Source organism: Sebastes umbrosus, chromosome 9 (assembly GCF_015220745.1).
Source record: "Sebastes umbrosus isolate fSebUmb1 chromosome 9, fSebUmb1.pri, whole genome shotgun sequence".
NCBI lineage: Eukaryota > Metazoa > Chordata > Actinopteri > Perciformes > Sebastidae > Sebastes > Sebastes umbrosus.
The window spans coordinates 4521152-4543797 of record NC_051277.1 but is presented as its reverse complement, the minus strand read 5'-3'; the positions used below and the strand labels follow the sequence as shown (position 1 = coordinate 4543797).

At 39.0% G+C, this 22646-nt stretch overlaps 2 protein-coding genes across 4 annotated transcripts in view; both read left to right on the top strand.

The window, feature by feature from the left end:
* Nucleotides 1–4342, top strand: part of xpnpep2 (X-prolyl aminopeptidase (aminopeptidase P) 2, membrane-bound) — a 117790-nt gene extending 113448 nt beyond the window's left edge. For all 3 annotated transcript variants that reach the window (XM_037780090.1, XM_037780091.1, XM_037780089.1), the window contains 4 exons: nucleotides 782–841; nucleotides 990–1066; nucleotides 1182–1271; nucleotides 3836–4342. In XM_037780090.1, coding sequence (XP_037636018.1) covers nucleotides 782–841; nucleotides 990–1066; nucleotides 1182–1271; nucleotides 3836–4036 — 428 coding nt within the window. In that variant the 3' untranslated portion in view covers nucleotides 4037–4342. The remainder of the gene's footprint in view (nucleotides 1–781; nucleotides 842–989; nucleotides 1067–1181; nucleotides 1272–3835) is intronic.
* A 708-nt stretch (nucleotides 4343–5050) lies between these two features.
* Nucleotides 5051–22325, top strand: sash3 (SAM and SH3 domain containing 3). The gene is made up of 9 exons (XM_037780417.1): nucleotides 5051–5233; nucleotides 11579–11673; nucleotides 13557–13652; nucleotides 15613–15747; nucleotides 17429–17564; nucleotides 19256–19413; nucleotides 19834–20046; nucleotides 20134–20278; nucleotides 21523–22325. Exons 2-9 carry the CDS (start codon nucleotides 11611–11613, stop codon nucleotides 21786–21788), a joined length of 1212 nt encoding a protein of 403 aa, XP_037636345.1. The 5' UTR covers nucleotides 5051–5233; nucleotides 11579–11610; the 3' UTR covers nucleotides 21789–22325.
* Nucleotides 22326–22646: the final 321 nt, after the last annotated feature.

Sequence of the window (22646 nt, the reverse complement as noted above, 5' to 3'; positions counted from 1 at the left end):
AGCATTAAATCACGATCAATCACATATTTAAAAAAAAAAAAAATTATTTGTTCAAAATGTATCTTAAAAGGAGATTTGTCAACTATTTAATACTGTGGGAGTGGGTAGATATGCTTGCTTTATGCAAATGTATGTATATATTTATTATTGGAAATCAATTAACAACACAAAACAATGACAAATATTGTCCAGAAACCCTCACAGGTACTGTATTTAGCATAAAAAACGTCTACCAATCACTGCCTCGCGGTCCGCTTGGAAAGAACCAATCAGATGCCTCCCTGCTCGTACTCTACCCTTGGCGTGCACCAGCCTGAACTCAAAGCGCGTCGCTGCCGCATGTTTCCTGGAGAATGGAAGAGAAAACTCAGCCCTGCAGTAGCACTGCTGCGGTTACTTGTCATGAGGTAGCGTTGTTGAGTTGAGGTCCTCTCTCCGCTCTGTGTCTGTGAAGTAGTTACGATTCGGCGGTGCTCGTGCATGTGTGTTTAGACAGAGCTCCTGAGGCGATGTTACTTTCAAATTATGCCAGCTTTCCAACATCATCGACCCTATCTTTAATTAATTAATCATTTAGCCTATAAATGTCAAACAATAGTGAAAAATGTCTATCACAGTTTCCCAAAGTGACATCTTTAAATGTCTTGATTTGTCTGACGACAGTCCAAAGTACAAAGAGATGAAACAGAGAGGAAACTGGAGAAGCTGTGCTTTGTTTTCACTTTGGGTTTCTGTGGTGTAATCTGTATTTTAATGGTGTAATATTGTGATATTGTTCCAGGGCCAGTTGGCTTTCAGAGCAACAACATTCCCTTCAGAACCGGCATGTTCACGTCTATCGGTGAGATTTTATTCTTCCTCAAAATAAATACACGACTTCCACAACAGATAACACAACATCATGATCATTTTAGAGGAAGTTAACTTTGTATTTCATCACTCAAATGTTCAAATGTAGAAACACTGATAATGATTTTCATTCCTGTTAGAGCCTGGATATTACAAGGAGAATGACTTTGGGATCCGGATTGAAGATGTAGTTGTGATCGTACCTGTACATACAAAGGTAGATATAAAACAGAGCTTTATTGATAATATAGAATCATGTCAAGGATTTCCTGCTTTCAATGAGTGATATCAGCAATGTCAAGGTAACTTCTTTGTGCTTTTCTTCCCCTCAGTATGGTCACAACTACCTGACCTTTGACACTGTGTCGCTGGTTCCATATGACAGGAAGCTGATTGACACCTCGCTTCTCAGCTCAGAGCAAGTAAGAAATTTGATTTCATAATCAACTGTATATTGAGAAGTTACTGGAATTTCAACATTATTTATTTTTAAAAATGAGAGACTAAAAGAGTTTACCCAACACTCACATCCTTCTCATCATGACACATTTCTTTGGAAAAGAGGACCCGGAAGAGCGCGAGAGAGTGAACTGCAGGTTAAAATACATCCAAAATAGGCAATCAAGCCATTTATGAGTAACTTCAATGGGAAATTATATTAAATATAATAAACAAACATCCAGTCAAATAGGTGCTGGTCCCAATCTGGGAAGTCCCGGATCATGTTCTGGCAGGTTCCGGCAGAAATTAAGCCATGCCCATCACACTAAATAAATGCATAGTAACAAGAAATAATGTAAGTTTACTTCCCCAACGATACGATCAGTTTCCTGTTTTAATTTGTAAATACCTCTCTGTAGAAGAGAGTGTGACACCAACCGAGTCTTTCATTTTCCTGCTTTACGGGTGCTGGTTTCCTCTTAAAATCCCCCCCCGTCGAAGCTTCTCCGCGCCTCAGTAATCAAAACATGGTTTGAGAAAACCACGTGTGAAATCTACTTCTGTTGTTTGTTTCTTTTCATCTAAAGCGAAAAACGGGAGATGTTTTTTGTATATGTGAAAACGGTGTTCAAATTGAGTTCATCTTTTTTCTTCAACTTCAGTTTGTTTATAGTGAACATCATCCAGAGCCTAAACATCAGTGGTGAGAAGTAACTAAGTACATTTACTCAAGTACTTACGTACAATTTTGAGGTACTAGTACTTTACTTGAGTCTTTTCATTTCATGCTACTTTATCCTGATACTCCACTACATTTTAGGGGAAAATGTTGTATTTTTCATTCAGATTTACTCGAGAGCTATAGTTGCTGATTACTTTTAAAGGGACTGTTTGTAAGAATTTGCTTGTTAACAGCGACACCTGTGGCCGTTAAGTCAACGAAAGTCAGCGTCCTGTTGCTCACGCTTGTGCTCGCTCTACATAGACATGAACGAGCATCTCTCAAATCAGTGAGACGACACACGTCAGCTAAAACCACAATATCACACTATATTTCATCTGCTTGGCAGTAATGTTAGCTGATCAGGCGAAGGTCTCTCCATGAATCAATGCTGATCCTAGTGTTGGCTTTCCTGCCTCAGCCTCCTGACCGTGGCCGGAGGGAACAGGGGAGACACCGGAGTTTTGGTCGGAGACGATAACGTTACTCGCTGCGGAGCCCCGTCACTTCACAAGACACGGGAAACCTCTGTTGGTCTGGAGGAGCTGCAGCAGTTATTTCTGCACAAACGTCCACTGTACATTCACTAGATATTCTCAGAGATAAACTAACTCTTCTGCAGTGTGGAGTGAGCGCGCATGAACGTGAGGTGGAGCAGGAGAGAGAGTGAGAACAAGTGCGGTGTGTGAGTGAAGGCAGGCAGAGGAGCAGAGGAGCAGAGTACAGAAGAGACTCTAAGCTAAGCTACGGTCTCCCCCGCGTACTACGACCGCGGCCAACACTGTTTAACAGATGGGCTTCTCTAGATACAGCTTTGCTGTTTTGGTGCTTCCGTGTAGTTTGTGGTGGAGTCTGAGTCTGAACAGCGTAGCCACATGGGAGCGTGCATGGGACACCGACCCGCAATGATTTATACGTGTAAGAAGTTACAAACAGTCCCTTTTAAGGATAAAGATTTTACATTTAAAAAATGGGATATAAAATACCATGCATTGTTAAAGATTACACTTTATAAAGTAGTCAAAATTAGCTATACCTCGACTAACTGCAACAAAAAAAAAATGCTCCTTTCACATTTATGCAACAGTATTAAAGGAGCTATTGATAACATTGATAACATTCAGCCACAGAAGTGGGAACCAGACGTCAGATATCTTCAACAGAGATAAACAAAATATTCATTTTGGACCTGCTTATATTTTAAAATGATTAATTCACAATCATAATACATTTTTTTTCAGGAAAAGCAATACTTCTATTCAACACCTTTATAAAGGCTTTCTGGATGTATTATTTTTAAAAAAAATTGTGTCATCAAAAACGTTATCAATAAGACCTTTAACAATTTAATAATGTCATATATAATAATAATATGTCTGTCATAGGAGACATTTTTCTGTAGAACAGGTACTTTAACTTAATAGTAAAGTAGCTAGTAACTTAGCTAATTAAGTACATTTAGCTGATAATGCTGTTACTTTTGCTTACAGTTCAGATGCAGGACTTTTACTTGTAATGGAATATTTTTAAATGTTTGTACTGGTACTTTTACTTTAGTAAAGAATATGAGTATTTCTTCCACCACGGTCGGCATAGCAACGATCATTTTTACGATGTGACCAAACAGAACAAAAGTGGTCCAAGAATTGATCCCTGTGGAACACCATATTTGCCCTTAGACTAGGAAGTACTTTATTATTATATTTATATATTTATTTTTGTCTGTTATCCACTGTTTACTTGTTTACTTGATACACAGAAGCAGTGTACATCTTTAGGCTTATTTATGACTTTCATTGAGAGTGATCTTTCCTCTCGCTTCAGATTCAGTGGCTGAATAAATACTACGAGACAATCCGGAGGCTGGTGGGTCCTGAACTGGACCAACAGGGACTACGTGAGGAGAAGAACTGGATGTTCAAACACACAGAGTCCTTCGTGGAGCCTGGATCCTCTGCATCTGTCTGTTCCTCCTCGCTGACCCTCGTCGCTCTGGCTGTCGCTCTCCTCCACAATGTCATCTGAGCATCTTCGTCTCTCTCTTTTGCACATTCACGGCAGACTTGCGCACTAATGTTACTCCTATGCAGTCTCTATTGAGCAGCTAAACCAGTTTGAGAGATGCACTGCAATGTTTTGCATTTTTTGCATTGAAGGATATATTTGTTTGATAATTTAACTGGGTGGGGAAAATGTCTGGTATTTTGGTGTTTAAAATGATCTTTTGTGTGATTGTTGATGTTTTAGCTTTTTTGGTTTTTAACCTGGACATTTGTAAGACCAGCTGATATAATTTCTATTTTATTAAATTAACACTCTTTAAAAAGAAAGGTGTGGACACGAGTCATGAATCTGATGACTTTTTGACTTGACAAAATTAGAAAGACTTGCAACTCAACTTTGACTTTAACACTAGTGACTTGTGACTTCATAGATAGATAGATAGATAGATAGATAGATAGATAGATAGATAGATCCCTCTGTCAGTAGAAAAAAACAAATTTAAATATAAAATATGGCAAAAGACAAATAGTAAATAGTGAGAAAAAAAAAAATCTGAGATTTCGAGATTAAAGTCGTAATATTATGAGAATAAAGTCATAATACTATAAAGTAGTAATTTTAGGTGTTATTTTCTTTTTTTCTCGTAAAGCTTAACAGCAGTGTAATGACTTTATTCTCGTAATATTACGACTTTTTTCTATATAATATAATATAATAATATATAAAATATATATATAATATATTATATTATATTTATATATATATACATAATATATAATATAATATAATATATATACATATATATATTATATTACATGTATATATATAAAAGTGTTTAGTGGATTAACCAATTTTTCACCGGTACTTTGAATCAATCTCACAGCAGCCAATCATCATCGAGCATCAATCTCACAGCAGCCAATCATCATCGAGCATCAATCTCACAGCAGCCAATCATCATCGAGCATCAATCTCACAGCAGCCAATCATCATCGAGCATCCTGTGTGAGGAGGAGGAGCTAAAGGGGCGTTTGGTATTGACACTGGCTGGCGGACACACGATGACACCCAGCGGTTAGCGCCGGTGGCGTCACTTTTAAAGACGCTGTTGTTGATACAAAACGGATGATAACAATCGAAACATATGGCTAAAAGATCCCAGATAGAAACTCAACAACTTCCAACCTCGTCCGTCTCTTGAAGGCCGCACAAAGAGCGGTAAGTGGAGGCTAACAATCTTCGGCTAGCCGCATAGCTAACGTTAGCCACAGACTTGTTCTGGTCGCTAGGTAACCAGGACAGTATACCGGAAGTTATCTCCACACTGTAAAAGAAAGCAAATTGAGGCCAAATTTGTGACCCTACATTAAATACTAAAGGTTTGACAGCTGATAACTGTTACTTCTATTTATCTACCTATTTATATTTATTTTACTTTATTTGATCTTATTCTTTTTAATCTTGCCTTAATTTTGATTTTGCACACTGACAGACAACCAGCCACACACTGTACACAGTCACATGATATTGATCTTGCCCAGTTATGTTGGCTTTTTTAAAAGTTTTCTTTCTTTATTATTATTATTTTTTTTTTTATTTATTTATTTATTTTTTTCTTTCTTTTTTTTTTTTTTTTTCTTTAATTTATTTTTAAGCAAGGCAATATTCAGCGATTTTTTAAAATCTAAGTTCAGCAAAACTGCCGTAGTATAAAGAAGACACCACCATATGCATAAAATCTGAGTTTAAAAAGTTAACTTACGATACAGTATCACATAACATAATATCGTGTAACTGGATATAATATTCTTACAGCCCTAATTCATTGTTATTGGTGTGAATGCTACAGGGCGGTAGGCATTAAGGCAGGACACCGTCGACTTTTTCTGCACTGGGATGATGATAGTGGTTTTAAAGCATGAAGCGACGACCTCGTGGCTCAGGGAGATGTTCAAGATGTCATAGAGCACATCTGCCAGCTGATCTACACACTCCTCGAGTACATGTCCAGGCACATTATCGGGTCCAGCAGACTTGCGCGGGTTCACTTTGGTGAGGGTTCGCCCAATGTCAACTGTGGAGAGACGGAGTACCTGATTGTCTGGGGGGGTTTGCAGTCTTTCAGTTACATCTGTAGTTTTATAGTACAACACATTATGTTTGTGTTTACAAGTTTTTTCAAATGAGAACATAAGAATCATGACATCTCCCCTCTTCCTAAAACAGTTTTGTAAATCAAAGGTTCTCAACCTTTTGTAACTTGAGGCCCACTTCTGATTCTTAAAAAATTTCCGAGGACCACCTTCCCAAATAAATGAGAATCTGGTATATAAATATGCCATCCGCTGTAATGACCCACATAAATATTCAGCTTACCCTCACCCATCACTGCTTGCCATTATGAATCCAAAGTATTCAGGGTCATATCTCCTCACCACACGCTTTGAGCTTTTACTGGTGCAGGGTTTCTCCAAAACGACTTCTTCATTTAAAAAAATGCTCCATTTTGTGTCACCGCATCGGAGAACGTTAGCTATGTCTGTAAAGGGGAGACTCGTGGGTACCCACAGAATCCATTTTCAAGGCCACTTGAAAATGGCCACGCCAGTTTGTCCTCGCCAAAATTTAGCGTTATGTCTATCTGGAGCGTTATTTAGTGCACTTCCCGACGAGCTAGCATGACACAGGACCAATGTATTCCTTAGTTTTATCTCTACTCTAGCTTTAAAACTGAGCCTGCTAAAACCTCTGAAAGACCGAATAACGGCCGTTGGAGTTTTAAGTTAATCTAACCATATGGCAGTACCTCCACGGCCCATTAGATGGCGCTCTGAGGCCCACCGGTGGGCCCCGGCCCAGGGTTTGGGAATAGCTGCTGTATGCTATATGGAAATTTCAGTACAGTGAAATCACAGCTATTAAAACGTATGACCCTGTTTGAATGATATGGTAACTATGTTTGGTAACATCTATCAAAATAAAGCAAGTAATAAAGTATAATAAAAACGTTTGAGGGGGCAGTATAGCTGAAATTTTTAATGAGGTGACAGAATAAAGTGTAACATCTCCAGTTTCATGTCTTTGTGCTAAACTAAGTTAGCTGTCTGCTGGTGGTAGCTTAAAATCAAATGTCGCCAAAGCCACTGGCTCTATTTACTTGAGAACATGTTTTGTATTCATCATAATTAAATTTTTCTATAAAAAACGACATTAAACGAAAACGAAACAAATCGTACTTAAAGTTGTCATTTAAACAGCTGTGAGCAGATCTTGCGGTTTTATTTCTTGTGAAGAGCTCATACCGGCAGACGGCTGGTTGCCTGGCAGCTCTTCTGTGAGCGCGCCTTGAAGGTGTGAATGTGCTGCCATCGCTCCACGCCCGGTATCTGCATGCTCTTGTCAAACATTACTAAAAGCACATGAAGAAACCTTCAGAGAAAAGGCATAACCATACGTTCTGCGTTGGGGTTTGTGGTCAAGAGGCCCTGAAAAAGAGGAACAAGAAGTATGAGATCATTGTTCCCTGTGAACAAAAGTCTCTTCTGCTGTGTGTTTTTTGTTATGTATTTGGTGTTAAATAGTATTTTAGTATTTGTATCTGTATTTGCTAGCCAGTAGTCTTCTTTGCTGCTTTCATTGTCAAAACATAGTACAGTGACACTTTATTTGTAATATAGCACATTTAAAAACAACCACAGTTGACAAAGTGCTTTGCTCAATAGCTAGTGGTTTTCCACAGGGAACCTCTACAGTAAGAACTGTACTAAATACTGTTGGGCAATTTAATCTACAACAATTCATCATATTTTATTAAATGATCATATGTTTTAAATGTAAAATCTTTAAAGTAACTATAGCTAACACATGCATGTAATGGAGTAAAAAGTACAATATTTCCTAAAATGTAGTGGATTAGTCTACTTTAACGATGCTGTTTCCACATTAATGCATCAGTCATAGTAATATAATACTCTTGTATTGTCTAACATTATACAATAATGGTTAGGGCTGCAATGATTATTTTCCTTCTTGATTAATCCGTCAATTATTTTTTTCCAATTGATCGATTAGTTGTGTGGTCTATAAAATGTCAGAAAATGGTGAAAAATGTGGATCAATGTGGTTTCCCAAAGCCCTAGATGACGTCCTCAAATGTCTTGTTTTGTCCACAAACCAGGGTCCAAAATTAGCACCCGCCAAATCATCAGGACACCTGCCACTTTGGCAGGCAGGGCAAACGCTAGTGAGGGGAATAGAGAACCGTAGTTGTCCTCTTTCTTGTCATCTCATGCCTCCGTGACTATCGATTCCTCTTTCATTGATGCTTTCTGTCAGTTACGCTGCACAATGACATATATCATGTTTCAGTTTGTTTTGGACCAGAGACACTGCGGAGAGAAAAAAAAAAGCGCTCAACAGGATGGCGCTACTTAACCTGAGGGGACGCACCCTATTTTTCCTGATAATGCGACAGAGTGAACAACAAATCTGTGTTGAAATCAACAGGATGAGAGTTAATAACGTAACCTGTTAGCAGCCGGTGGGCAGCACAGTACTGATTGGATATATAGCGGAGATATTAACGTTAACGGAGGTGCCACTCAGTTATTACTATGAGGCGTTCAAAGTCTGCTCAGGAAAAAGGACTATTGGGCGAAGGTAAATTACAACGTTATCATGATGTGTTCAAATGTAATCTCGTAAAATTAAGTTTTTGGCGAGAAACTTGAATAAATCCAGTTGTTTGAAGGAGATGTTTTCACAGCAATATAAAATAGGTATTAAAGAGAGAATTATGACCTGTTTAACTTCCTAACAACTTTCCAAGATTTTTTTTAATGTAAGCAAATATTTAAATATTCATAATCATTTGAATCGTGTATTTTTATGCAAATAACCACTATACATAACAATAACAAAGTACAGTACAGTACTGTGTACACTACCCTCCCTCAACGGTGTAAATGGAATACTGTAATTTACCATGTATATAATGTTTTTTGTATAAAATACAGTATATCGAACATTGAATGACATCAGATCTCAAATGTTATTCCTTCATTTAGTGCAGAGATTCCAAAAGTGGCAGACACAAAAAAATACTTGCCTGCCACAGTGGCAGGCAGTGAAAAAGTTAATTTCAGACCCTGCCCCAAACTCAAAGATATTCAGTTTACTGTCATAGAGGAGTAAAGAAACCAGAAAATATTCACATTTAAGAAGCTGGAGTCAGAGAATTTTGACTTTATTTTCTTAAAAGATTATTCAGACCGATTAATTATCATAATAGTTGTCGATTAATTTAATAGTTAACAACTTATCGATTAATCGTTGCAGCTCTAGTAATGACAGTGATAATTTAACGTTCTGAAAGGGGCTATTCTGTATGATGAATACTTTTACATTTTGATACTTGAACTATATTTTATAATATAATACGTATGTACTTTTACTGCAGTAACATTTTGAATGCATTACTTGTACTTGTAATGGAGTACTTCTACGTTTCTATATAGTGTAATATTGCTACTTTAACTTGAGTAAAGGATCTGAGTACTTCTTGCACCACTACCTCTGAGGTTTCAGGTAACCTCAGGTGAAATCAAAATCTGTTGTGCTTATTGTTTTTGTCTCTTTTAAAGATCTGCAGACAGATGAGTTTGTTGCCAGTCGAGTGACAGGAAACTAAAATAGGGCATGCTCTTATCATGTGGTTTGCTACCCAACCAAAATAACAAGCTAAACTTGACTTACAGTTTACTTCCCCTCTCCTGCTTCTACTACCAGTGTTTGCCTTGTCCGTGTCCTGAGTGTACATCCAAACGCACGCACATTTCTGTGACTCACTCAAGTTGTTTTTTTTTTGTCTTAATTGTCTGTTTTTACAGTCTCAGCATGTGTCTGGCTTTGCATACACGTTAGGGCTGTCAAAGTTAACGCCATAATAACGCGTTAATGCAAAATTAGTTTTAAGGCCACTAATTTCTTTACGCATTAAAGCAATTTGCAATTTGTAGGTTGTAGTGGGCTCAGTTTTAAAGCTAGAGTGAAGATACTGGTATCATATGAAACTAGAAAACATAAAGCATCCTTTGGTACCAACCATGTCAGGCTAGCTTGTCGCGAAGGAATCTAAAATGCTCCAAACTTATGCAAAAACTGTCATGGCCATTTTCAAAAGGGTCCCTTGACCTCTGACCTCAAGATAAGTGAATTTAAATGGGTTCTATGGGTACCCACAAGTCTCCCCTTTACAGACATGCCCACTTTATGATAATCACATGCAGTTTGGGGGCAAGTCATAGTCAAGTCAGCACACTGACACACTGACAGCTGTTGTTGCCTGTTGGGCTGCAGATTGTTATTATTTTAGCATATATTTTTATGCTAAATGCAGTACCTGTGAGGGTTTCTGGACAATATTTGTCATTATTTTGTGTTGTTAATTGATTTTCAATAATAAATATATACATACATTTGCATAAAGCAGCATATTTGTCCACTCAGATGTTGATAAGAGTATTAAATACTTGACAAATCTCCCTATAAGGTACATTTTGAACTGATAAAAAATGTATGATCGTAATTAACTATAAAAGCATCATACAATTAATTGCGATTAACTATTGACAATCATGCAATTAATCGCAATTAACTATTTTAATCGATTGACAGCCCTGATAAATATCTTAAGCTGGACTGTTTGATCACCAGTTTGTGTTGTTGTTGTGACCTCCGGTTGCTGCTGCAGACTCCTCTGCTGCAGCTGCAAAGCCGTTAACTGAGTTTCTAAATATGTCATCCTTAGATTTCTTTCACTTCCACACTTCAGGTGCGATGACAAATAGGTGCTCATTTGAGTGTGATGGCGCTGTAAAATCCAAAAAACATAATTTGACACAGAGCTAGTTGACAACTCAAGAGTTGCTGTGTTGCGTGTTAGAGATATTTCCTCACTTTACTTCAACATTTTGCTGAAGTTGAGAACTGACGTCTGTGGAAGTAGAAATGTTGTAACACAGCGACATTGCAGCAAGAGATGACTTCGATGCTTTTAAAACATCTGCTTCTTATTGATAATCCTTAGAGAGCTTTTATCTGACTGAACATATGAGTATAATATATACAATATAAATATGAGTAAACAGAGGTTGATTGATCACAATATTTAAAAAATGACCTCTATAAAGCGAGATTAACAGGAAAAATACTTTCTTTTTAACCTTTATTAGCCCAGCTGGATGACATTTACATGAACTGTTTCGTGTGAGTCGGTTCAGTTTGCCACAGAGAGTTTGTAGCACGCAGGGCTGAGAACATACACGCAACAAACCCACTAACCTCCGTGTGTAAACCAGAGGACCAAAAACAGGGTTTGCCTCTTCTAGTTTCTGTGTGGCCACGTGACTTCCTCTCAGCTTCTGCACTTCGTGCGGCTGCAGCAGAGTTCAGCTCTACCTTTTTTTTTTTTTTGTATCTGACACAACTTTCGCAGTGACAGCACGGTGACAGAAACCCTCACTGATTAAGACCAGTCTATCGCTCTCACTGCTTTTTATCCAGAGAGATCTCTTGAAGGACCACTGAAGAAGAAGATGTTGAGGCGAAAGCCATCCAATGCCTCGGAGAAGGAGCAGGTGCAGGTGCAGAAGAAGAAGGTGAGTAATTATTAGTTTGTTTTGGAAGGTTTAAAGTGAATGTGCTCGAATTGAGCTTTTATAAATATGTAAATATTACAGACTGTGATTGTGAAGAGGTCTTGATCACATACTTTTAAACACTTTGTGTTTGCATTGCATCATCTTGTACAGCTGTCTTTGTGTGCACATCAGCACAGGATGTCTGCTCAAGTTAGTGGAAAACTTTGTGGTGAAACCACACACACAAACACACACTACTTAAAGCTCTAACGTTAAACCTTTTAACGTTTTAAAAGTGTCTAAATACGCTCAACATAATCTTTTAGAAGTGTAAAGTTCCTCTATTCTGGCAGGGTGAATCATTGCTGCAGATGTAGTTTGAGTCATAACTGGCTTTGTGGCTTCTGGTGCCCTCGTCTCCAGCAGCCGCCATGAGAGCGAGCCTCCTACGCTCAACACCAATGCCTTTATTTTCCATCAACACCTACCCTCCTGTGGTCCAATTCACGCCTTGTCATTACACATCTCATTGTCTTTGTTCTCGGCAATCATCTCCTAACACACGGTTGTCACTGGCGATAATCGAGGATGGAGAGCGTCATTGTTGGAGTCACCGCGCTGCGAGTATCAGCCGGTAATAGGAGATTGATTTTGTCTGAAAGCTTTGTGGCTTTTTTAAGGACGAGAACTGGTGGCAGGAAAAACAGATATTTACCAGCAGCACTCGTAATAGCCTCATAATAATAAAAGGTCACTTGTTCCCTTGAGTGCACTGGTGGTTAAATTCTGCAGGTTAGACGCAGACGGAGACCATCAGCCGCCAGCACCGGCTGGATGTCTGCAACGATTGGCTGCCAGCAGTTTGCTCGAGCTTTGCCCGTTTCCTGTGGTTTTGACAAAGATTCGAGAAGGATGAGCTGCGATAAGATCTTGCACAGCGGCGTGTGGTTATATGGAAAATTAGACAAAGAGTTTCCACAAGAGCTAGATGGAAAACATTATGCAAAAGAGTCAAAACTATGGCTTTTTATGGTTCAAAATAAGTTAATTTTAAACATACGCAAGTGATATGCAGACTTCAGCAGAAAGGATCAGTCCTTTAATTGATTAGTTGATTGGAAGATAATTAATCAGCAGTTATTTTCATAATTATTAATCGTTTATTTTCAAGCATAATTGCCCCAGATCCCCCTGTTCCACCTCCTCAATTATGAAGATTAAGTTTTATTTATTTGCAAATTGGTTGGAGAAATTTTGAGACGTCATCTTGGAAGAATCGTCAGATTAATCAATAATGAAAATAATCATGACCAGACTTTGAATTCAGAATAGAGGATTTTATAGTCGGTTTAAACCAATCTAGACACATGTACTGTACCTTCATACTGGTATTGAGTTCAACGATGAATTGGGGTTGTTGTTTTACACTTTTAGATTTTTCTCTTCCTGTTATGTGTCTTTGGTAAGTTTAAAAACCCACAAGTCTTAAAAAAAACAAAAACTGTTTATTAGAGGGACTCTCAAGAATCGCCACACGTGGTTTTCTTTGTGTTTCCAGCTAATCTGCTCAACTACATTTATAAAAAAAATTCAGCCGCAGCCACAGTACTGTCTGCAACATGACCCAGATTCACGACCTTTGGTAACTGTGAGGAGAGACATGGGCAGTTGTTCCTTCTGAGAAATCCCTATGCCGATTCATTCTGTTCGCACATTTGAAGAGATAAGAGATAAAAAACGTGTGTGTTTGCACAACCGTGAGATGAGCTTTATCAGTGGGTTGCTGGTAATGACTTTTTGTTCGCACCGTTTGCTTTGTGGTGAAAGTTTTTTATTGCTGTCCCTTTTTCTGGCTTTTATCATTATTATGATTTAAAAATGAATTCTTTGTGTGTTTCCAGCTCACTCTGCAGAGGTCCAGCAGCTTCAAGGATTTTATGAAGCACAAACCCACCTCTCCTGTTGTGTCGGAGAAGGAGTTCACCTTGGAGGAGCATGTAAGCTGGACAAACATACACATAACAAACACACATCATCAGACAAACAATACATCACTAAAAAAAGTAGAAGTAGATATCTTCTAAACTCTTTGTGTTTTAAGTTCCTGAATGACAGATGTTTTATCACGTTGTTCCTCATCCGTCCTGCAGTGTACCGTTTCACCCAGAACCTAAATGACACAGAAGAAAGCAAAGTGCACAAAGGACAAAGTGTTATCAGTTCCAGGCTGTTACAGAAGTTGAGCAGTTTGTGCTTCCTGATTCGACACACACTGCTGCACGTGTGGGCAAATGTTTTAACACTTTAAAATTCACAGAAATGTAATAACTTCCCAGTAACGTTCCGCGTACCCTGGAGGACAAATAAGCGTAGAAGTGTAGAAGAAGAGAGGAAGTAAGAAGGAGAAGCATTGCACAGAGCCCAGATGACAGCAGCATGCAGACAGGATGTCCTCTGGTTTGTCATGCAGAGAGCCTGTGTGTCAGACAGACGGTTGCAGAAGCAGCAAGCATTTAACCAGGAGGTCCCTTCCCCCAGAGAATTTAGGCATTTTGATTCAATCAATTAAAATATTTAATCGCAATTAATTGTATGATGCTTTATAGTTAATTACGATCATACATTTTTTATCTGTTCAAAATGTACCTTAAAGGGAGATTTGACAAGTATTTAATCCTCTTATCAACATGGGAGTGGGCAAATATGCTGCTTTATGCAAATGTACGTATATATTTATTATTGTAAATCAATTAACAACACAAAACAATGACAGATATTGTCCAGAAACCCTCACAGGTACTGCATTTAGCATAAAACAACATGCTCAAATCATAACATGGCAAACTGAAGCCCAACAGGCAACAACAGCTGTCAGTGTGTCAGTGTGCTGACTTGACTATAACTTGCCCCAAACCGCATGTGATTATCATAAAGTGGGCATGTCTGTAAAGGGGAGACTCGTGGGTACCCATAGAACCCATTTACATTCACATATCTGGAGGTCAGAGGTCAAGGGACCTCTTTGAAAATGGCCATGCCAGTTTTTCCTTGCCATATTTTAGCGCAAGTTTAAAGCGTTATTTAGCCTCCTTCTAGCTTTAAAACAGAGCATTAATTGTTCTAATGCGTTAAAGAAATTAGTGGCGTTAAAATGAATTTGCGTTAACACGTTATTATGGCGTTAACTTTGACTTTGCCCTAGTGTAAACACAAAAACCTTGAAAATGTTAAGTTTGGCATGAGAATGTGAATGCAGAGTACTGTAACAAAATCTCACAAGAAAACAGCTCTCTGTTACATCTTATAATTTATGGACACTCACTATCAAAATAAACCACTAGCTGCCAGTTTGTAAAAGCCACAGAATGATTTTGAATGTTTAAAAAAGTCTTAATACAGCCACCTCAATCTATCCTCCTGAATTAAGGCTTTATTTTCTTATAAATCTAACAGCACTTTAACGCTTTATTTTCCTCTGCAAATTAGAGGGGACTCGACCTCTGTGTCCTCGCACAGCGCAAAGTGTCACACAGTGCATTTGCTGCAACTAAGTGCCTCCATAAAAATACTGAAAACATCATTAGCTTTCATTACTGAGCCAGCAGACGGAGTTGTGTTTGATAACGCGCTCTGAAACTCATGGCTGCAATAGAAAGCAGGTGTGTGTGGGTGTGTGTGGGTGTACATGTGACTTTGAGGGTAACAGCAGTGTGTGTGTGCGTGCGTGCGTGTATGTGTGTGTGTGTATGTATGCAAACCCCATTACCACAAAATCTGTGGGTTTTCTAGTTAGTGAGAAGTGAATACTTGACTGTGATGCCACCTTGACACTTAATTTATGTCAATGGCATAAATTCACTCAAACTTTACCTCATTTTACTGATTTAAATAAAGTTGTACCACATATCTTCTCATCTCCTAACACCTGTTTTTTTGTTTTTTTTACTCTCGTCTCAGGTGGCAGACGGTGTAACAGCCGAGGAAACGGTGAAAAGTGGCAGCAAACTGGGAAAGAAATGGCGCAACGTCATCTCACGTACCATGACCCGAAAAACCTCCAAGATGGTGCAGAAGGCTCTGGCAGAAGAGGGGGTAAAATCCTGTTTACAGTTACACTGACATGATCACAGAGTTTAAACAGTGTCAATAGATTTTAAAACTTTAAAACAGTATCTAAACATTATAATTATTGAACTATAAAGGTTTACTTACATAAAAACTCACCGTGACATCTTCACATAGAGCTGCAAAAGATTTAAATTGTCTCCATCTAGTGGACGAATGTAGGTACTGTTGTTTTCAAAAGGGAAGCTGTATGTCTCAGTTGTTTGATTTTCAGTGTAGGAAAGTAGCTAAATACATTTACTCAAATACTCTACTTCAGTAAATACAAGTGCCTACAATTTGTACTTGAGTATTTCTATTTCCTGCCCCTTTACACTTCTACGCCGCTACAAACTACAGGGAAATTTGTACCTTTTTTTACCATATTAAGCTGGCTATATTTTTTAATATTAAACACATGATTAGAATACGATGCACTCTTATAGATTACACTGACCAACAGTATATAAAGAAGTTAAAATCGGCTCCTCCTCGTCCAGCTATGTTTATGTTTACGGTTATTTACATACAAAATACAAATCACATGAAAGAAATATAAAGTATGTGTGAGGTTGCAGTAGAAATCTATTATGGCTCATACAAATAAAAACACACCGAAAGACATACAAAAGGTAAAAATATTACCCCCCAAAAAATTAACAAAAATCAGCAGTACATATTAAATGTTATTGTTTATAAAAGTGCAGAGAAGCAGGATTATATACCGTATTTACAGTATAGTTTATGTCAGCAGAGCATTTCTATTTTTGTACATAGACAATGACACAGAGGAATTAATTATTAAAAGGAAAATGTTTCACACACATCAATGCATCTTCAATATCTAATAAGATATAGTAGTGTCATATTGAGTACTTTAACTTTAGTGCATTTGCTGATAAAACTGTACTTTTGCTTTCATGTAATGAAGTATATTTTTTACGCAGTGGTATTGCTACATTCACTTAAGTAAAGAACCTGAATTCTTGTAAAATGTAGTAAAAGGTTATCTGACAAGTCAAAAGTATGACTAAATACATCAATAAATAATAGTATTAGTCAAAATGGAGTGTATAAAAAATGTGAGGCTTTATACTTTTTTGCTTTACTACCAATTAGTTCATAAAATAAATTAACTTATATTACTCTTCTTTTTATCTTTCACTAGCTTATTACTTACTAGCCAACATTAGTTATATTTTCGACTTGTCTGATTATCTTTTACTATATTTTATCAGTTTCAAGGCTCCATAGTAAATATGACATTACTGTTGCTTTTAAAAAATATATATATTCTATCAACTTATTTGGTTATTTAATTTATTATTATTATTATCACTTTTTTTCTCTTTGTATTATTATTATTATAATAATTTTTTTTTTTATTATATTCTTTTTTTTGTTTATTTTTTATTTCAATTTTGAATGCTGATGTTGTTTTCTCTAGTGTACTTATTGTGTTCGTCTCTAAGCTCCACTACTTAAAAATTGGTTTATAAACTATTGTAATTACGAACTGTAAATTGCATATACGAAAACAACCTCGAAAAAATAAAGTTCATCATTATTAAAGTTCAATCATTATGTGACCTTCAGTCAACATTATTAACTGAGTGACCTGAAGGTGAATTGACCTCTGACCTACTCTGTTGTCCTGTGACGTCTCCAGGGAGAAAGTGGTGAGGACATGTCTCCGGTCTCTGCTGATTGGCTTCCAGATCTGATGGCAGGACAGAGGACGTCCGTGTGTTCCACGGGGTCAGAGGACACGACACCCAGCCTCATCAGCCGCCAGCTCTCAGGCGGTAAGTCTACATCTGTGAACCGCAGCTTTTCAAGCTGTGAGTGAGAGTTGAAGGGAAAATATGCTCCAGCTCCAGAACTTGCCTGAGAATCATTACGGTTGTTAAGTTTTCTTCAGTATCAAAGTGATCCAGTGGTAGTTGTCTGTACGTCGTTGAGTACATTGCAAACAGAAACTGCTAAAAGATCATTCGGCTTACTTTTAATTAGGGATGTCACGATACCAGAAATGTAGTAGTCGATACCAATACCAGTGAAATTCCATGATTCTCGATACCACGATCAAAAATAAAACAATAAATCCACTGTACTTCAACATACACTCCTTTATTACAGTTTGCATTCTGTTTTTTGGGAATTTAATAGGAATCCCTGATGACCCGCCTCAAGTTTCTCTCTAAAAACAAAAATTTACGAAATTGCATTTGAACACATCATGATAACGTTATAATTTGATTTGTCCAATGCTCATTTTCGCTGAATAGAGCAAGAGCTTGACTTAATGTAAACTCTGTTAACATTAGCTGTTAGCTCCATTATTTAGCCAAGCAGGACTGTGCTGCCCACTGGCTTCTAACAGCTGCCCACTGGTTACTAACAGCTGCCCACTGGCTTCTAACAGCTGCCCACTGGCTACTAACAGCTGCCCACTGGCTTCTAACAGCTGCCCACTGGCTTCTAACAGCTGCCCACTGGCTTCTAACAGCTGCCCACTGGCTTCTAACAGCTGCCCACTGGTTACTAACAGCTGCCCACTGGCTTCTAACAGCTGCCCACTGGCTACTAACAGCTGCCCACTGGCTACTAACAGCTGCCCACTGGCTACTAACAGCTGCCACTGGTTACTAACAGCTGCCCACTGGCTTCTAACAGCTGCCCACTGGCTTCTAACAGCTGCCCACTGGTTACTAACAGCTGCCCACTGGCTTCTAACAGCTGCCCACTGGCTTCTAACAGCTGCCCACTGGCTACTAACAGCTGCCCACTGGCTTCTAACAGCTGCCCACTGGCTACTAACAGCTGCCACTGGTTACTAACAGCTGCCCACTGGCTTCTAACAGCTGCCCACTGGCTACTAACAGCTGCCCACTGGCTACTAACAGCTAACATTAACTAGCTCTCCTCATGCCGATTTCGACACAGATTTGTTGTTCACAATGTAGCATCATCAGGGAAATTTTCAATGGTTCCCGGGACAATGATACATTGTTAATCTTGAGCCCTGACCCCCCGGTACCTGCGGTACTGTAGAAAAACCGAGTACCGTCACGTTTTCCGAATTTCGACTACCGAAGTGTCGGTCCTCGTGACATCCCTGATTATAATGGTGCCAATTTGCCAAAAATATAAACGAATATAGGCTAAAAAAGACAACTAACTGACTCCATGCCAACATTATACTTCTTGTTTACATCCCCCAAAGCATTATGGGAACATTAGTAAGTCCAAAGTTGGACAAAGAAATTATAGGAGTAACAAAAAAACATTAATATTGATAGCGCAGCATTAAAAGAGAATATCCCATTAACAGTTCTTTCATTTCTCAAACACCAACACTCTCTGCTATCCATTCATAAGCAGATATTTGCAGTGTGATGAAAACCTGTGGACATAGAGGGGGAAAAAACCCAAACCATAAGTATCTGAAGGCTCAGGAATGAATGTGACCCTGCTTGTTATCTGTACTCCTCAGGTAGCGACAGACAGAGCCAGGACAGTGGGTACTGCCAGAGGGACAGCATGAGGCTGGAGGAGAACGGCGTCTCTTACAACGGACCTTTCTGTGGTCGAGCTCTCGTCCACACTGACTTCACTCCCAGCCCCTACGACGTGGAGTCGCTCAAGCTCTGTGTAAGTCTGGAGGGGTGGGAAAGTCTTCCTCGCTGCCTCTGATTCTATCGTCTTCACAAGTCGTCCTCCGGGGAGCTTGTTAACCGAGTGAAACAAGACGGGTCGTTTTGATTATCACTCTTCAAGGCAGAGTTTGAACTACACGACACATTACTGACTGCCTGTTTGACAAAATAATATAATTTTAGTAGTGATTGTGTCACTGCATTGCAAATTATACACAGAGAGAACGTCTGTTAAAGTTTATAGAAATGTCTGTTTACTCATTCAGCTTTTCATTTTCTTTGTTATGCTTCTGCACAAGTTATATTTATTTGAGGTAGGTTGATTTATAAACAACCAAACAATTCTGTTCATCCTTTCATCTTTGATAACATCATCATGACTAAGCCTGGCGTTGATGCGTCATCTGTCTTCCAGAAAGGAGACATCATCTACGTCATTGAGAAGCCTCCCGTGGGGACCTGGACAGGGAAGCTCAACAACAAAATGGGCTCCTTTAAGTTCATCTACGTCAACCTGCTGCCTGACGAGAGCCCCCCGGTCAGGAGGAGACGCTGCGACAGCAAGAACCGCCGATCCAAAATCAAACCCAAAACCCTGGAGGAGGTCCTGGACGGCATCGGTCTTACTGTAAGATTTGTTACACTGCAGGTGGACTACATCATAATCGTGATTATCCGTCTAAATGTTCATGTGTTTATGTTCTTGTTTTTTCAGGAGCTGAGTTCTTTGCTGTCCATGCACGGCTTTCAGAGCCTGGAGGACTTTGCGGGACTGAAGGAGTCTCACCTCAACGAGCTGAACATCACAGACCCGGACAAGCGCTCCAAGATCCTGAATACCTCCGAGCTGCTGAGAGACTGTAGGTGCACACACTGTGAAGCTGCAATAATCTTTCATAATGATGCTGCAATAAAAAAACACCTCTAATCCAGAATTTCAATCAAATCTGAGAGAAACGTCCCAGTAATGCTAATTTCAGACTCGCTTTGTGCCACTCAGACTTGTGAGTCTTGGGGGAATACTTTATCCGACCATCATATTTCTTCTGCCTCAGCAGCGTAATTAGCTACATTTCATGGCTCAGTTACACAACATTACACTCACAGTTTGAAGTTGTGCTCAGTCGCTCGTAAGAAATCCTTCTCTGTCCTGATATATCTCAGCTCGTCTGCACTCCAGACGAAACCATTAAACATGATCTGAATGTCGGTCCCGGACAGCAGCTATATGCTGAATAGAGTTTATGGATTAGCGTCACAATCAGCTGCAGCAATGCAGTATTCTTTGTTTAATGTTGACTGGCTCTGTACTCCTCGAATCTTAATGTATCTACTGTATTTAAATTAATATCGGGGACACAAGGGAGGAGACTGTTTGTCCCTCTTGGTTTAATGGATATTTTTTTGCTATCTACTTCTATTAATATCATTCTATTGTTGTGCTCAGACATGATAACCTGACCCATCAGACGGTTTGTTACACAGAACCATCTGAGAAGCCGTCATTGGAAACTGTTTTGATGAGGGCGGGCACTTTCAAAAGATACATGGCAGGTGATTGGTTGAAGCATCTGTTAATCAAACTCTTGCCGAAGCCAGTCGGGAGAAGAGCGAAAACATCGCCTTCAGTGCCGTTTCTTTGCTCTTCTTTCGATGAAGAAAATGCTCTCCAGTTCTGATATCACTGATGCTATCGCAGCTACGCTAACCTCTTCAGGAGCCACCATTGTTTAGAACGAACAGTCGCTTCACACACGCCTAAACCACGCCTGTACCTGCCAGTAGCTCCTCACAGGACGCTGATTGGTTCGTGGCTTGCCAGACACAAACGCATTACTTGAAGCCTGACGAGATGGAGTTTTGTGTGATATGTGATCCTGCGATTCTCGCGTGATCTTGTGGCACCACGAGAATCCAGATGTTGACATGAGACTCATCCAATAATTCTTGAATCTCAACCAGAATTACAATTTATAATTTACCATTCTTCTCTTGTTTTGATGAAGTATACTTATTACGTTTGAAAAAGATGGGAGGACCTCTCAGAGTCTAGGATGGATTTATATTTCAGTATTTAAATGTGAGTCTCTTTTGTTCCGTGTAGCTGAAGACGAGTCTGAGCCAGAAGTGGAGGTCAGATCTGGGGAGGACGCCAAGGAGCCGAGGGATTCAGGCTGTTACGAGAGCTCGGAGATCCTGGAGAACGGACGAGAGGAACCAAAGAGGGAGGAGGATGCATCAGCATCAGAGGAGCAGACTAACCAGGAGGAGAAGGAGGCAGAGAAACAGGAGCAAGAGGAGAAGCAAACCGAGCAGCTGGACGCTCTGCAGGAGCAGCTGGAGGAGCTGACGGTGGACGAAGGATCCTGAGAAGTAACGGAAAAACATTTATGATATTATTATATCAGGGACTCTGTGGACGGAGGTGTAACGCCATTAAAATGTCTCTTCATTATAAGAGAACGGACCGGTGACAGGAACACAATGTAATGTTCAAATACAGTTTGAACATGATGGATTCGTTATCCACAGTTTGCTTGTGCTGTTGAGCAAACAGCAGAGTTTCTGAGTCCGCTGTTTAAATGACCACGATGTTGTTGTGCCACCGGAAGATATCATGTTTGTTTATAACGGCACCAAAGAAGCATTTAAAAGTGTTCTCTCTCTTTATTATGACTGTCTTAAATGTTTTCATGTCGTGCATGTCGTGCATGTCGTTAAATACAAATACGAATGTAAAATATTTTCACGTATTTTTGCATGTAACTTGAATCTAATTTTTACGTTCAGCTTTTACTTGTGTTTTGTGGTACTTTTCACTGATACTTACTGTATGTATGTCACGTTATGAGAAGGTTGTTAACCGTTGCTGTAAATAGAATTTGAATAAAACAGAATTCACTGAGATGTTGTTGATGATGTAAACTGTTAATTGCTGTTTTAAATGCATTCTCTTTAGCAAGTTAACTGAAAATATCAGCTTGTTGAATTAAGTGATATTTTAAATCTATATGCTTCCGGGATAATTAATAGTAGATATTTTGATTTACTGATCTTAACTCAAGGTTCACTTACCAGCTTGTTTCCAGCCGTGGCCAGAGACATTATGTGTTAAGGTTGTCCGTCCGTCCATCTGTCCATACGACCCTCATGAACGTGATATCTCAGGAACGCCTGGAGGGAACTTCTTCAAATTTGACAAAAAAAGTCCACCGGTGTGGTCAAAGG

What these genes read in the sequence shown, in the direction of transcription:
- sash3 (XM_037780417.1), top strand. Translation starts at nt 11,611, where the DNA reads ATGTTGAGGCGAAAGCCATCCAATGCCTCGGAGAAGGAGCAGGTGCAG. An exon ending in AGGCTCTGGCAGAAGAGGGG is followed by an intron (nt 15,748 to 17,428) that starts GTAAAATCCTGT and finishes TGACGTCTCCAG; the next exon opens with GGAGAAAGTGGTGAGGACAT. An exon ending in TGGAGTCGCTCAAGCTCTGT is followed by an intron (nt 19,414 to 19,833) that starts GTAAGTCTGGAG and finishes TCTGTCTTCCAG; the next exon opens with AAAGGAGACATCATCTACGT.